This window comes from Thrips palmi, unplaced genomic scaffold, assembly GCF_012932325.1.
Source record: "Thrips palmi isolate BJ-2018 unplaced genomic scaffold, TpBJ-2018v1 HiC_scaffold_11, whole genome shotgun sequence".
In the NCBI taxonomy this organism is placed as follows: Eukaryota; Metazoa; Arthropoda; class Insecta; order Thysanoptera; family Thripidae; genus Thrips; species Thrips palmi.
The window spans coordinates 5,193,756-5,208,731 of record NW_023144622.1 but is presented as its reverse complement, the minus strand read 5'-3'; the positions used below and the strand labels follow the sequence as shown (position 1 = coordinate 5,208,731).

Sequence of the window (14,976 nt, the reverse complement as noted above, 5' to 3'; positions counted from 1 at the left end):
TGACCCCCCCCCCTCTTTTCCACCGTCTGCTCGGCATTCTTGCGTGTCACTGATTGGTCGGCGCAACGACGGGGGTCTTGGACGAGCAGAGCGAGCAGGGCGCGCGGACGGGCCAGGTAAGACGGTTAGCACTAATTCGCTTTACATTTGAGCGATAATTTGCAGCGCCCGGGCCGACGGGGCCGACGAGCCGACAACGGAAGGAAGCGAGTGTAATGGCACACATCCTGACCTGACCCGGGCCTCCCTGGGGGCTCCCTGTCTCTCTCGCACCCCTGGGGGACGTCCCAGGAGTGCGAGAGAGACGGATAGCGACACCGTTCCGGCCCCACACCTGGAGGGCCCGAGCGAGTTCCAGCGCCGATTTCAAAGGGCTCAAATCGGCCCGCTCCAGACACTCCAGACGAAGGACGAAGGTCAGGCTCGTGGCTTGTGTGGTCGAAAACGAAACGCCATTGTAAAGAAAGTCGTAAAGAGGGCGGTACGAGCGAAACGGAGCAAAAAGGGCTCCACTCCGCCTCAGTGCAACTCGACTCGTTTCCTAGAGACGCTCCTTTGAAGGCCTCGCAGCAGCCTGCGCAGCCTGCGGGCACTGCCTGCCCGGCCTGCCCACTCAAGCTCTAATTACCAAAACGAAAACAAAAACCCCAGAGGGATTGATTCTCCTGCTGGCTTTTCGGTGCGGCTCCGAAAATGGATGGAATTCCCTTCGCCTCATTTCCATCTTTAAAAGCCTCCAAGTGCGGGAGCCCGCCACTTTGACTGTTATTCCAGATATTTTTTACCGCCCGCGGCCGCCGCCGCCTCGGCTGTTGAGTCATCTCCGAGTTTCGATACATATCGCGCCTTTCGTGTGACAGCATTTGTCCGGGAGATAGCATCGTGCCATTGGATGGGCCCACGGAGGCAAGTCCTACTCTCATGGGGCCGCCCCGCCGCTGGAGGCTTACTGGAGCCAAGCTGTGCCTGGGGACTGCAGGCACGAGTGCTGGCTGGAAGCTGAATGGGAACACCGTAAATTTTTATCCTGGGGGGAAAATTCTAGAGTTGAGATGTGTCGGCTCTCTTGTGGAGCTCGGGCGAGCAGGTCTCCGGCGCGCTGTCCCGTCCGGCTGCTGGGCCACCCCGGTCTAGGCCCTGGCGGCCCCGCTGCCGTGCCAGGCATGCTGCGTCTTTGTGAATGAAGGATGGAGGGCGTCTGTCACCCGCAGCGCCGCGCCACTGCACGCCACGCCCCAGTGACAGACTGACGTTATCAGTGAGGCTGGGCATCCATCGCAGCGTCGCTCTGTCTCTCTCGCACCGCCATGGCGCGCCACGGGACGGCCCGCCAGTGCGAGAGAGACAGAGAGACGGGCCCTATGAGGACCTGTCCGCCCGGCCTGTTAGGGACATCCGGGCTGCGTGGGCGACAGCCCCGTCCTTGTTCATTTTCATATTCCATGACTCTGTTTCTGTCCGTACGGGGTCGACACCTTCGGGCACCTTCGGGGGCACCTTCGGGGGCACCTTCGGGCACCTTCGGGGGCATCTTCGGGGCACCTTTGGGGGCACCTTCGGGCACCTTCGGGGTCATCTTCGGGCACCTTTGGGGGCACCTTCGGGGTCACCTTCGGGCACCTTTGGGGGCACCTTCGGGCACCTTCGGCACCTTGGGCACCTTCGGGCACCTTCGGGCACCTTCGGGCGCCAGGACTTCCCCGACACGTCAGACACGTCCGGGCACTGAGAACTTGGCGAAGCACGCGCGAAGCTCGCCGAAGGCAGCGGCAACAAACACACGTACGACGTACGCCCCGTGCACCCAAGGCGTTCGTCGGGATGCATTTAATATATTCCCCAGCCGGTCACGTGGCCTCCGCTCCGTGAGACAACGCCCAGCCCGGCTAAGCCCGGCGAAGCCAGCCGGCCGCGTCCGGGGCGGTCCCGCATTCCGGGCAGCTTCGCTCTGCAGAGGTCTGTCTCTCTCGCACTCACGGGGCGTCCCGAAAAGGGAGCGAGAGAGACAGACCGACGAGGGCACCGTTCGGAATCGACCTGCGGGCCGCTCTCTATCGGCAAATAAATTGACGATTCCTCGAACGCAGCCCGGCGGGCTGGCCGGGCCGCTTGCACAACGAGACCCACCGCCCATTGGTCACCCAGTCGCGGCCAGGCGGGGCCGCGCGGGGAAAGGGAAAGAGAACGAAAACGCCTCTCATGACGACTCAATAATCCTCCTTCGGTTTTCGCTCCGTGCACCACTTCGTGCATGTGCAGCCATCCGTGCTCGCTCCGTTTTTCGCGACTGTACAGCTTGTCGCGCACCGCACCGCCTTGTTCTCGGAACGGACTCGGACTCGGCCGAGGGGCAGACTCGGGCGGACTCGGGCGCACGGCGACGGCCGGTTTCCGGCCCTGACAAGTGCCGAGCCCGAGATATGCATCTCTCCCTCACTCGAGAAACACTCCCGTGATTGGCCGAGCGGCCCGCCGCGAGGCACTGCAAGTACTCAATCGGCTCGCGAATCCCAATCCCAATCGGGAGCCGGAGCAGGGCGAGCAGGATTGCGGTTCGTGAGGGCGGAGCGGGCTACTGGAAGGCGAAGGAGAAACATGTCGATGACGAGGATGCAGTCCAGGTACCCTTACTGTGACACCACTGTGACGGGGCGCGTCATCCGTGACCACCAACGCCTCCCCTCCAAAAACAACAACAACAACAACATCGCGCCCTGCATCGCCACTTTTTTCTGCCGCACACCTTTAATAACCGACAAAGAAAGGCCGCGGCCATTAAAACGTCGTCAGTCGGGAATGGTGGCGGCACTGCCATGGACTGCCATGGACTGCCACACTGCCACGGACTGACGCCGCCACGCCGCCACGGGGGATAGGATTGCACTGACCGAAAAGGACAGCCATTAAGGTCGCGGGGGACCCTTGCGCCCCGTCTCTCTCGCACTCGCGGGGCGTCCCGTGCGGGTGCGAGAGAGACAGCATGCGGGGTCGCGGTCTCCTGACCACCGTAACAGTCGCCTCAAACTGCCGGAGTCGTCAAGGCTCGCGCGTTGCCACGCCACATTCCGATCCGTCTCATCCCTCGCTCTGTCTCTCTCGCACTCACGGGGCGTCCCGTACGGGGTCGCGAGAGAGACAGAGCGACGAAAGCGGTCGCACTTTTTGCCAGCTTACCAGGCGGAAAGCACTACAAATTGCCTACCAATCAGGCGTCCGAAGGAAGTTGAGAGTCCAGCCTGGTACCTTGAAACCCCCAGTTCCCGAGTGAGTGCGAGTGTGTGTGTGCGTGTGTGCATTCGGTAGCCGTAAAACCCGACCGCTTTAATTTAATCTCGTCCGCATAACCAATTCCACGCGACAAGCGCTGCGCTGCTCGATATATTTATGAAACTGCGGCTGTCGTGGGCGGGAGGCCCCGTCGGGGTCCTCCAAGCACTACACTGCTCTGTTGAGCCCCGGGGAGGGGCCCCGCGGCGCGGCACGCGGTGCGTAGCAAAGGGGGGCCTCCTTGGTCTTCGCGGCGCCCAGGGCAGCCCAAGGCCCTCCACCGTCGATAACCGTCAAATTATTGTGATAAAGACGAAAGGCGTCTAATCCATGGCATTCCGATGCCATTACCGTGGCCAGCCGAGTGGCCAGCGCGCCGCCAGAGTCGTCCAGTCTCGGGGCGCTCATGTCCGCGCCGGAGAACGCCCCGGCGGAACGCCCCGGTGGAACGCCCCGGTGGAACGCCCCGGTGGAACGCCCCGGTGGAACGCCCCGGTGGAACGCCCTCACGGCCCAGTAACGTATCAGCAGAATGTTGTCTAATGACGCCAAATTCGCGTGTCATACGAAGCGGAGCATGGCATTCAAATTAAAGCCCCCCCCCCCCTGGGTGCATTCCTGAGGCCAGTCGGTGGCGGGGCGGGGCGGGCGGGGCGGGGCGGGTTCGCGACGGGCGCGCGCGCAACATAAGAATAAAGCAGGCCCATTGGCCGGTTGGAGCCGGGATGGCATGGGCGGTGGCCGGGCGGTGTCCTGGCAGGGTCCTGCCACGGGACCGCGGGGGGGTCGTCCTTAATTTACAACATTCCGGAGCCGCGCAGCGCAGCGGCGACCCCCCGCCGCACTGTAACGTCGCGACGGCTCGTCAAATCCATCAATTCTGCTGCCGCTTATATGAAAAAGTAACAACACACAGGGATAAAAAGGGTGTTTTTTCGCCGGGTCTGAAAGCAAAACCAGGATGGGAGCTAATGCTCGCGTTTTTGTCCTGGCTGCCCCGGATTTTTCTTTTGCTTAAGGAATCTCCGTCTTGAAATGTGACTCGCGGTGCGACATGAACAATGCATGCTGGTCTCGACGCTGCAGCGCGGGGCTCCAGGTTCCAGCCGGTGGGCGCCATAGGCAATGCACCACTACACTGGTTCCGCGCACACAGCTTCGTCGCTCTGTCTCTCTCGCACCGCTGCGGGACGCCCCGTGAGTGCGAGCGAGACGGAGCGAGCGGAGTGCCGGCCGAAGTGAAGCCATCAGGCGCTGGCTGGGACGCTGGACCCGGCCAGGTCCACTCCGCCCATGACGACGCTGAGGATCGTGGTCGCCGCGGGCTGCAGCGCCTTCCGTCTCTCTCGCACCCGCCGCCGCGGACGGGCTCTGTCTCTCTCGCACGCCCAGACGGACCAGCTGGATATCCGTCTCGGCGTGGGCGTCTCCGGCATGCGCGGCGCGGCGCCCTTTAGAGGCTTCGACGAGCATCGCCACCTTCAGGGGAATCATTTTGTAAAAACTCTGGAAATTTTAAGAAAAAGACCTGACTTTTTCAAAAACCCGTCGTGAATCGAATTGCGAGCAAATGTAGTGTGTAAACCACGTGAGAGGCAGAGAGAGAGCGCGCGCGCCGCGCATGCTGAAGAGAGAGATAGAGCGTTGCGGTGAGCCGCGAGCCGTGCGGGTTCACAACGTGGCTGTAGGGGGTCACGCGCCACCGCCCCGCCCCGCCCCGCCCCGCCGACCGGTATGCTACACGGCTACCCATAGCTACCTGCAGGGGGAGGGGGAGGGGGGGGGCTTGTAAAAGCCTCGCGGCACGCGCGGTCGAAACGCGCCGATTCAGACCGACAGAGGCCCCGCGCACGAACCGACGATACATTAAAAAGTGGCCAAGGGAATGACAATCACTAACCACTGAGATGAATGAATCGAACCTTCGGTCCGGAATGGTCTGAGTCAGCAGGTCATTAGGCAAGAGGTGGGCACACTGCGAGTGCCACCGGCCCAGCGTCGGACCCAGCCACCAACTGACCGCAGAAACGCGCTAGTTCGGAAACAGGCTGCAAACGCTGCCGCACACGACGCTCGCTCTGTCTCTCTCGCACACGCGGCGTCCCGTGAGGGTGCGAGAGAGACAGAGCGACGAATCATCCCGCGGCCCGCAGGCACGGCGAAGTAGACGGCAACTTCCTGTCACGTCAATCTGGGCGCGCAGCCGCAGCGTAGCACCGCGTAGCACCGCGTAGCACGCCGCGAGAGGGCCGTGCGTGCCTCAAAGGTCACACGGGAACACTCTCTCTCTCTCTCTCTCTCTCTCTCTCTCTCTCTCTCTCTCTCTCCCTCTCTCCTCTCGGTGCGATATGGGCTGGTGCCGTCGCGACGCCAGAGTGCGCGCCGCTCCGCTTCACATGCGCCGTGGCGTGGCGTGGCGTGGCGTGGCGTGGCGGCGGTCGCGTGACGTCGATGGGCGAACGACCCTCATTCGTGCCGCCTCCGAAAAAAACAAAAACGAGAACACGGAAAACGAAAGGGCGGCGGACGGGATGAGCGCGCGGATCCATTTTCGCAGTGTCGGCGTCGGCGCCCGCTACAGTGTAGTGGTTAGCGCGGAACCGCAGCAACACGGGGAAAGAGGGCCGAGTCATTTTCGCAATCAATTGGCGGTGAGATACACTTTGTCCGCGGCGGCGTCGTCAGCACGTGGCCGTCGACGTCGACGCCGAGGTGCGCCAAGGGGCACGCGGACACGGCGGCGGATCCCTTCGGCCAGTCACTCTCGTCACGTCTCGTCACGTCTCGTCACGTCTCGTCACGTCTCGTCACGTCTCGTCACGCGCCGAAGGGAGGAAAAGGGACGGTGTCGCTCCGTCTCTCTCGCGCTCGCGGGGCGCTCCGCAGGGGTGCGAGAGAGACGGAGCTATGCGACACGGTGGTGTGGGGGGGGGGGGGGGCCGCCGCCGCCGCCACGCCTCTTTATGGACCACTTGACACGTATGTGTGCCGTACACCGTGGTACAGCCATGGGCTTAGCGTGTCACGGTCGGAGGGGAAGGGGAGGGGAGGGGGAAACAACACCTGTCGGCGCCGTATCGCGCTATTGCACCTGCGCCACACCCCTTCTTAGCGCCCCCTTCCACACACACACACACACACACACACACACACACACACACACACACACACACACACCAATAGGCAATACCCCGCGACGCGTGACACGTTGATGCCGTGTCGTTTTGCTGGCGCTCTCTCTCTCTCTGTCGCGTGGAGTCTCGACGGCCGCCCTGGTGTCCCTCCCGAACGCGGGCAGCCCGCCGCTGCCTCCGCCAAGCCAGCCCTGCCGCGGGACGCCGCTGCCGCCGCCGCCCCGCCCCCGATGCAGATCGGGGACCCCCCGCGACGCCGAGTGCCGACTTAGCATCCGATGCGGTGAGCCGCGCCGCCACGCCGCTCGTGGAGGCCGGGGCCTTTGCCACGGGATGACAGCCATAAGCTCCCCGCCGACGAGTCGACGAGTCAATCCGAATGTAAGCTTTTTAATTTCCCCGCCACCGCAGTTTCCGGTCCGCCGGCGAGGCGAGCCGAGGCCCGAGGCGGCTGCCTCCGAGGCGGGACGTCGCCGCCACGCCTCCGGGCTGCCCGGGGCGAGGCCCGGCCGCCCGCCGCCGTGCTGCCCCGGACGCGGCCCGCGCTGCGCGGGTGGCGCGGCACAGTGCGCCGTGCGGTCGGCCCCGCCGGCCCCGCCGGCCCCGTGGGCCCTGCACTGCTAATTATGCCGGGCCCCACGGCCGCATACCGCGGGGCAGCGGCTGCGGACTAAAGACTAAAGACGCGCACGTCGACATGCACGGGCCGAGGGACCGGCCAGACCCAAGCAGCGCGCACCCAATTACTTCAATTAGCAGCGCACTTGCCGGAGTCTCTCTGTCACCGAGGGTTTTGGCCTGGCCTGGCCACACTTTTGACACTTTTGACACTTTTGTCATCACGCGGGACTGCGCATGAATTCCTCCCGCTGGAAAAGCGTGGACTACTGTACAGCACCGCGCGTACGGCTCCCATTGGCCGCCATGGCGACCTGATGAATACAGCGACATTGAAAAAACAAGAGGAAGGGGGGGGGAGGGGTGTTCAACCATGAGCCTTGCCGGAAGAGCCCCCCTCCATCCTGGCCCCGTTTGAAATCGTTTCCGGCGAGCACAGGACGCAGGACGCGCGGCTGTGGGGATTCACTGCGTGTACACTGTAGGCACGCCGGCCGGCCGGACGGCTGGACACGCCGACGGCCGACGCGGCCAACGGCCCGGACGACTCGTTCCGATCGACAGTAAAACCGACCTTTTCGACTCGTTCGGCCCACAGAGCGGGAAAATTAAATTTCAGCAGTCTCACGATGTTGTTGTTGTTGGCGGCAAGGCTGAGGGCGCCGACACCGCGCCACCTGCAGCACGGCACGGCCAGGTCGCGGCGCCAGCACGCGGGCGTTATCCTCTCTCTCTCTCTCTCTCTCTCTCTCTCTCTCTCTCTCTCTCTCTCTCTCTCTCTCTCCAATGCGAGATAAAGGAGGAGGGAGAGCGCTATGAGGGACAGGGCCGACGCATTCATTATTCTGCACTCAATTAATTCGATCCGCCCGCACCGCCATCAAAGAGGTGAAAACGGGTGGAAAGGCCTGGAGGGGGGGGGCACAGGAAGTAAAGAGCCCCCTCCCCCTCCCTCCCCTTGACTTGCTGATGTGATTGGTCGGAATGGCAAGGGGGGCGGCCACTGGGAGACACATACCAGAGCAAAGCACCGGATACTACCGACAGCCATACATGCGCACGTACAGCTTCACACACACACACACACACACACACACACACACACACACACACACACACACACACAGAGTCGTTACGTATGCACGTGGTCAGCTACCGTCTACCGATGGGTGCAGGTTGCCCTTCGACTAAACGATTATTCCGATTCAGAATGCAGGCGGTGCTGCAGTATGCGGGGGACTTTTTTAACCAACTCCATCCACAGCGAGACGCGTGTGTAGTAAGTTCGTTTAGTCGTAAGTCGAAAAACAAAGCACGCACAGCAGCACTACGCACGCACCCTCCACGAACCAGCAGCACTGTGAGGAATGCCCAGTCCCGGAGGCATGAGAACGGCACAGGCCACAGAGCACATAAAGACGGAGTTTACAACGAGAAGTCGTCCGCTCCGTCCCCCCATGCCAAATAATAATCTCTCCGGCTCGCTGTTTACTTCGTATCCGCTGCACTGTCAAAAGTTTGATCGGCACTTGCCGACCATTCCGAGGCAAATTTTGCTCACATGACATCATTGTTGTTCAGCCCAAATGAAAATGACGTTATCCATAGTTAGCTATGTACAAAGTGACGACATTTTTTTACAGTGTGCACTCGCTGTACTCGCAGTGTTCTCTCCGCGCGCGCGCTGGGCTGGGTCGCCATTTGATCGGGCCGTCGCGCTGCCATCGCGCCAACAAGACCAACAAGAAGACGGTGGCAGTTTCCTGTGCAGGGCCCCGTCCGCGTGGCTCGGCGTGGCTCGGCGCGCGCTCGCCGCCCCGTCCGGGCAGGCAAGCCCTGCAGTCCCTGCACTGCCGCTTCATAAATACGGACGATAAAACCGCGCCGACCGTCGTGTACTGGGGGGGGGGGGGGGGGGCGTGTTGATTGCGTCCAGCGCACGCCTGTCACCATGACGCCGTTGATGGTGACGACCCACCACTGTCGTCAAAACGACACAACGGTTGTCCCATTCCGAACAGCGCTGGTAAAGTTTCGTCGCGCTGTCGCCTCTCTCTCTCACTCACATTGTTTGCAAGAGATGAGGACGGAGAGAGAGAGAGAGACGCAGACACTTCCAACTCCACTTGCCGTTCCGTCAGAACCTCGTGTCTTATGCCTGGTCTGCTAGCGCGCGCCTTAAGAGCGAAACGCCTGTGGCGTAGGCAAACCCGTAACACAGCGGCGTCGGCGCGCGGCCTACCTCGCAGGGGCGCAGGCCGGCCGAGCTTCTTTTTCGGCCGGGAGACGCGCCTGAAGAAGCAGCGCCCTGACGTTCGACCTTCGGCGAGGTAAACGCCGAAACGGCACCCCGCTGGGCCCGCCGCCGCCATCGGGGTGCCCCCCCCCTCCCCCCGGCAGGCAGCCAGAAGCCCTCCATGACTTGTCGTCCGGCCGGACTCGCCGTGTCCAGCGGTCTCCAGGCGAAGGGCGTCGCTCTGTCTCTGTCGCACTCGAGGGGCGTCCCGCTGCGGTGCGAGAGAGACAGAGCGACGCGACGCTCCGGGGCCGCCGCACTCACTGGGGCCCATCGGGGCCCATTCAGCTGGATATTAGCCGGAAACCACACTGCAGTCCAGGATCATCCCGGATCAAAGGGGAGGGGAAGGGGGGCCGAGGACCGCGGCGAGGAAACAAAGGGAGGATCACTTTGTCGCGCGGGGCGGGGCGGGGCGGGGCGGGGCGGGGCGTGACTTGCGCTTCCCTTGTCGGCGCGCCCCGTGACGGCCCCTGGCCCATTCAAGGGCTCGCCTCGCCAGCGACGCCAGCCCTCAGCCCTTTAGTCTCCCCTTTGGGCTCGCCTTCGGGTCCTCCGGGCCACGGAATGAGTCCACACGGATAGCCGCCGCCGCCGCCGTCGAGGGCCTGCCGCACGACGCACTCGTCATCACCTGCACCGGGGTGCCCCGCCCCGCCACGCCCCACGGCGCCCCGCCCGCACCGGATGCAGTGGAGTCACCGCACACAGCGCATTCCGCGCAGGGTCAGCACGTGTCTGCGTCTCTCTCGCACCCATGGCGGTCTAGGAGGGAGAGAGAGAGAGAGAGTGGAGCACCCTGCGAAAACCGAGAAGGGAAGGGGGAGGGGGAGTCGGCGCCGCGGTGGTGGTGTCCCCCCTGAACCCGCTGCTGGATCCGCCCTGGCCTGCCACAGCAGCTTGCGCCCCTGCCTCCGGGGCCTCCGGTCTTCTGGTTCCGGAACTCCGGGACGGAAATCGGTGCCGCGGCGTCGGGGCGTCGCGACGCCGCGTCCCGTCCCACGGTCGGCCGGGGTGAGGAAGGGCGTGCCGGACGCGGGTTCGAATCCCGGAAGAGTTTCCTCTTTTTGTCTTTCCCCTCTCCTCCGAACATTCCTAATGAGAGCCGCGGTGGGCTGACTGTCGGCTGACTGGGCCGGCGGCGTGGACGGTGTGGGAACCGCGGCGATGCGGGCGAAGCGGGCCACTGGAAAATGACGAAACACCGATTGATTCGAACACGGCCGTGACTTCGCAAACACGACAAGCTTCGGGGCACTTTCCTTCTCAGCGGAAGCGGCGAAAGAACAAGCCACTGTAAAAAACAAAATCTTGCGACTGTTTTTCGGGATTTTGCCATTTACTTTTAGCAGTGCCGAAGTGGCGCAGTCGGTTACGAGGCTGCCTCTGTTCCCAGGCGCGCGTTCGACTCCCGCCGGCGGCCAACAACGTAAACATCAAGCGCCTCGCCCTGATGTGTGGTGTGACTACTCCACGTAGACCGAGTGCAACGCATGCGTCACGCGGTTCAGTCACTTTCCCCGGCTTTTCCGAGTTTCGTTTATGTGTTTTTTTTTTTTCCCGTTGTTTTCGGCATTCCCGGCGTCCATTCTCAGGGGACACTGACTCGGGGACTCCGGGGCTCCGCCCAGTCCGCCCAACGCGTTTCGGATTCGAGCGTTACATCCTCCGGCCCACGTCCCGGCGGCTGTAGCCCCGCCCCGCCCCGCCCCGCTCGCTTGTTTGTGTTTGGGTACTGCCGAGAGCACCCGGCCGAGTACCCGAGACAAATTCACTCGGAATTTGATTTTCTTTCTTTTTTGTGCTTTTCGTTTTTCTCTTTTTTTCCACGGGACGCAGCAGCGCAGCGGGCGGGGACCGTCCGGCCGTAACTCCCGTTCGGAATAACGAAGAACCGGGCGCTGCCTTCCAGAAAACGTCAAACTCGCTGCTTTTCGGTTTCTGGAGGGTGTTTTAGTTGTTGTTGTTGTTTCCGAGGCGACCGCACGCGGCAGCGCCACGCGACCGCGCCGCGCACGCGTCCACCCTCGTCACGCGCGTGCTGCCCACACTGGCCGGTCGGCCAGCGGGCTCCGTTCCGAACGGCACCCTCGTCGCGCCGTCTCCCTCGCACCCCTACGGCACCCCCATGAGTGCGAGAGAGACAGAGCGCGCCGAGCTTTCGGAGTCGGCCGGCGAGGGGCGCGAGGCACTGCCAGGGCACTGCAAAGCACGCAGACTGCTTTCCAGGAAGCGGAGCGCGGCGCGGTGTCCGAGTCGCTTGGAACTAGACTCCGCCACCGGCAGCGCACGAAGCGCAAAGAGAGAGAGAGAGAGACAGAGATAATCGCGTTGATGACACAATTTTGCAAAGTCCCCCTCCCTGGCGCGTTGCCACGCTGCCACTAGCGTGCACCGCGCCCAAGGCAATCCGCCGGCCTCGCCGAACAAGGACCGGAGATGGAGGCGCCGGGGCGGTGGAGCACGGGGCGCGAGCGGCGCCGTCGCGACGCGCCGCCCCCACCCCCTCCCCGCCCCCGACACGATACAATACCGGGGGCAGCACTCAGTGTGCCAATCGACCACGCCGGGCATTGCCGGCGGACGGGGCGGCTGTTCTTCAAATACGGAGGGCGGGGGCGGCGGGGGCGGCGGGGGCGGCGCGCTGCACTGCCCTTCAGCCGGGCGGCCACTCCACTGCCCTTTCCGGCTCCACGTGTGTCTAGCCCTCCGCGTGCGTGGCGGACGGACAACGAAATATGAATGAATGAATGAAAATGCCTGTCTGGGCGGAGTGCACCGCCACCGCGGCCAGCGCCGCGCACGGGCGTAACCCCCTGGTGGTGGTAGGCTAGTTCCCAACAGTGCCGCGTCTCTCTCTCTCTCTCTCTCTCTCTCTCTCTCTCTCTCTCTCTCTCTCGGCCCTACGGGACGGCGAGAGAGAGAGAGAGACAGAGACAGCCCTGCTGGGCCCTACTCGTGCTTCCTCCGCGTTTCGAGACAGTTGGTGCCGCTCCTCCCCCGTGCCAGCCCTGTGCGCACCAAACGACCATTAGCTCCCCTCCCCTCCACTCCCGCGCCACGGGGAGACGGGGAGGCAGTGTGCCGCGAGGGGAAACGCACCGACCGGGGACGACAGCCAGCGACACGAAACACCGCGCCGAAAGATGCACTTTCCGTAAAAGCGGGGCGCGGCGGGCCCGGTGTCACGAGGATTAATTAGTGCACCAGACAATCGGTCGTTGGCGCGACGCGGCGCGTGTGGGAACGCGGCGCATTCCTGCTTATCTGGCCCTGATAATGGCTGGCGGCCTGCATGAAGGGGAGGCGCGGTGACACCGCGCGCCGCGTGGGTGGCGGAGCACTGCAGTGGCGCGACGGAGGGGCGCCCAAGTCGCGCAGGTGCGCGTCAGCGCGGTCGGTTATCACGCCGACGGGGATGGGGGTCGCGTCCCTTATCAGCAGACCACCCCGGTCAGAGGTAGAGAGACCGCGGAGGGGCTGGAGAGACTCGGGACTCTCTAAATAGTACAGTGGACTGGAGAGACTCCAGGTTCTCTAGGTACAATGGCGCTCCAGATAGGCTAGATTGACTCTCCAGGCAGACTAGAGAGACCACCGTCTCTCTACCGCCGACTGGTCCTACTTGCAAACGGGGACACTCACTGTAGAGCAGGATCTCCTTGGAGCGGGTCTTGAGCGTCGTCTCGTCGGGGCACGTCCGCATGGCCGCCTCCTCCGTGGTGTAGCACTTGGAGAGCTCCTCGGTGTGCACCTGCAGCACGTTGCGCGCCACCAGCTTGAGGTGGAAGCAGCGCGTGCAGTTGGCGCTGCCGGAGCTGCAACGGAAAACGAGAACATTAGGGACACATCGCACAGTGGGCCAGAAGACCGATACTCCAGAGTCGCTAAATGGGACTTGAACGTGTGACCCCACCAATGGATTGCTCTCCGAACGAGGAATCCATTGGTGGGGTCACACGCTCGCTTCGAGTCCTGGTTAGCGAAACGGCGGAACGCGTCCGCCAAAGCAGGTCGCCGTCGACGGCGGCCTCGCGGAGCAAGTGCAAGGCGGCCCCGCGCGACCTCAAGCAGGCCGTGCTCGCCGTCTAGCTCCGCGCTTTGTGGTCCTCGCGACTCCATTACCAGCACGCAGCGCAGCGCGCAGAAATGAGGAAGCTCCACTTGATGGGCTTGATGGCGGACAGGCAGACTCAAGTGCTTTCGTCGCTGTCTCTCTCGCACTCCCGCGGCCTGCCCTGCGAGTGCGAGAGAGACAGAGCGAGGCGGGCTGGCGCGGCCGGTGCGCGCGGCTGCGCGGCTACTCGTCAAGAGCTTGATCAGCCAGTTCTGGAAACCGCGCGGGACTCTGCAGTGCACCGTCACTGTCTCTCTCGCACTCACGGCGCGTTCCAATCAGGCGAGAGAGACGACAGTGTGCAGGCGGCGGCGCGTCTGGCAGCCTCGCTGCGTCTAGCGGTAATTCAAGTCCATAATTACGCGCCGCAGCGACTTCTGTCTCTCTCGCACACCAGCGGGACGGCCTGCGAGTGCGAGAGAGACAGAGCGACGAAAGCGCTGTCCGGAATCGGCGTGCTGGCGCGTCCTCCTACACCGCCAATCGGCGGTCCACTGCTGATTCGCTCTCTCCCTCGCACTCGCGGGGACCGCCCTTGCGGCGCGAGAGAGACAGGGCGACGGGGCACTCTGCTGTTAATCAGGCACTATTTATGCCCTGGCGTCCGGGCCGCTGTGGCCGGCCGGCTCGGCGCCTCGGGCGACAAACCCGGGTCGCTTGGCGCTGCTCCGCTGCTCCGCTGTGCGAGGTTTACGCCGACGTCGTTACTCGGCCAGCCAATAGCCATGAATCAAAAACCTTGGCGGTCGCTCTGTCTCTCTCGCACCCACGGGGCGCCCCGCGAGGGTGCGAGAGAGACAGAATCAGCCCGCGGCGGACGGGCCAGTTCACGAACGACCACACCACCGCGGGATGTTCCATTCACTTTTCGATTCGCTGGCGGCGGTGTGTTGACTTCCCTAGCGCCGCAGCGCCCTCTGCCGGCCCTTCGGGGCCCTGCAGTGGACCGCGGCAGTGTAGTGGCGGCGAGATCGATGCTGCCCTACAAGGCGGAGGACCATTACACCGTTAAGGAGTTGGCGGCAAAAGCATTATCGGCTGGGAACCACTGGGAACCGTGCCTGCCTCGGCCTGCCTGTGCACAGTGGGCCGGAAGACCGGTGGAGGCGGTCAAAATTCCAGCTCCAGAGTCGCTAAATGGGAGTCGAACCGACCGTGTGACCCCACCAATGGATTCCTCGTTCGGAGAGCAATCCATTGGTGGGGTCGGTCACACGTCCGGTTTGAGTCCCATTTAGCGACTCTGGAGCTCAAAACGCGTCTGGAGTTTTCGCCGGTCTTCTGGCCCTGGCACACTGTGCTGCGGTGTCCAGCTGTCCCCTGGCGCGGCCGGCGGCGCGCCTACAATGTATGCTTTCATCCTCGGCAGCGACGAAAACGAAAAGGAGAAAAATAAAATTAGCCGGGGTGCCGTATAACGCCCCTGGAATGCGGTGCAGGCGGTGCAGGCCGGGCAGGCGGTGTCCGTCCACGCCGTCCACGCAGCCCGGCCGACGCGGCGCCAACCTTATCTCAATGGCAAAGTGAATATTCGAATCAGGCGG

The 14,976-nt window shown here is 63.5% G+C and overlaps 1 protein-coding gene across 2 annotated transcripts in view; it reads right to left on the bottom strand.

Moving 5' to 3' along the window:
• LOC117639560 overlaps nucleotides 1–14,976 on the bottom strand; it is a 72,275-nt gene that overhangs the window by 10,943 nt on the left and 46,356 nt on the right. For both annotated transcript variants that reach the window (XM_034375353.1, XM_034375354.1), the window contains exon 3: nucleotides 12,961–13,133. In XM_034375353.1, coding sequence (XP_034231244.1) covers nucleotides 12,961–13,133 — 173 coding nt within the window. The remainder of the gene's footprint in view (nucleotides 1–12,960; nucleotides 13,134–14,976) is intronic.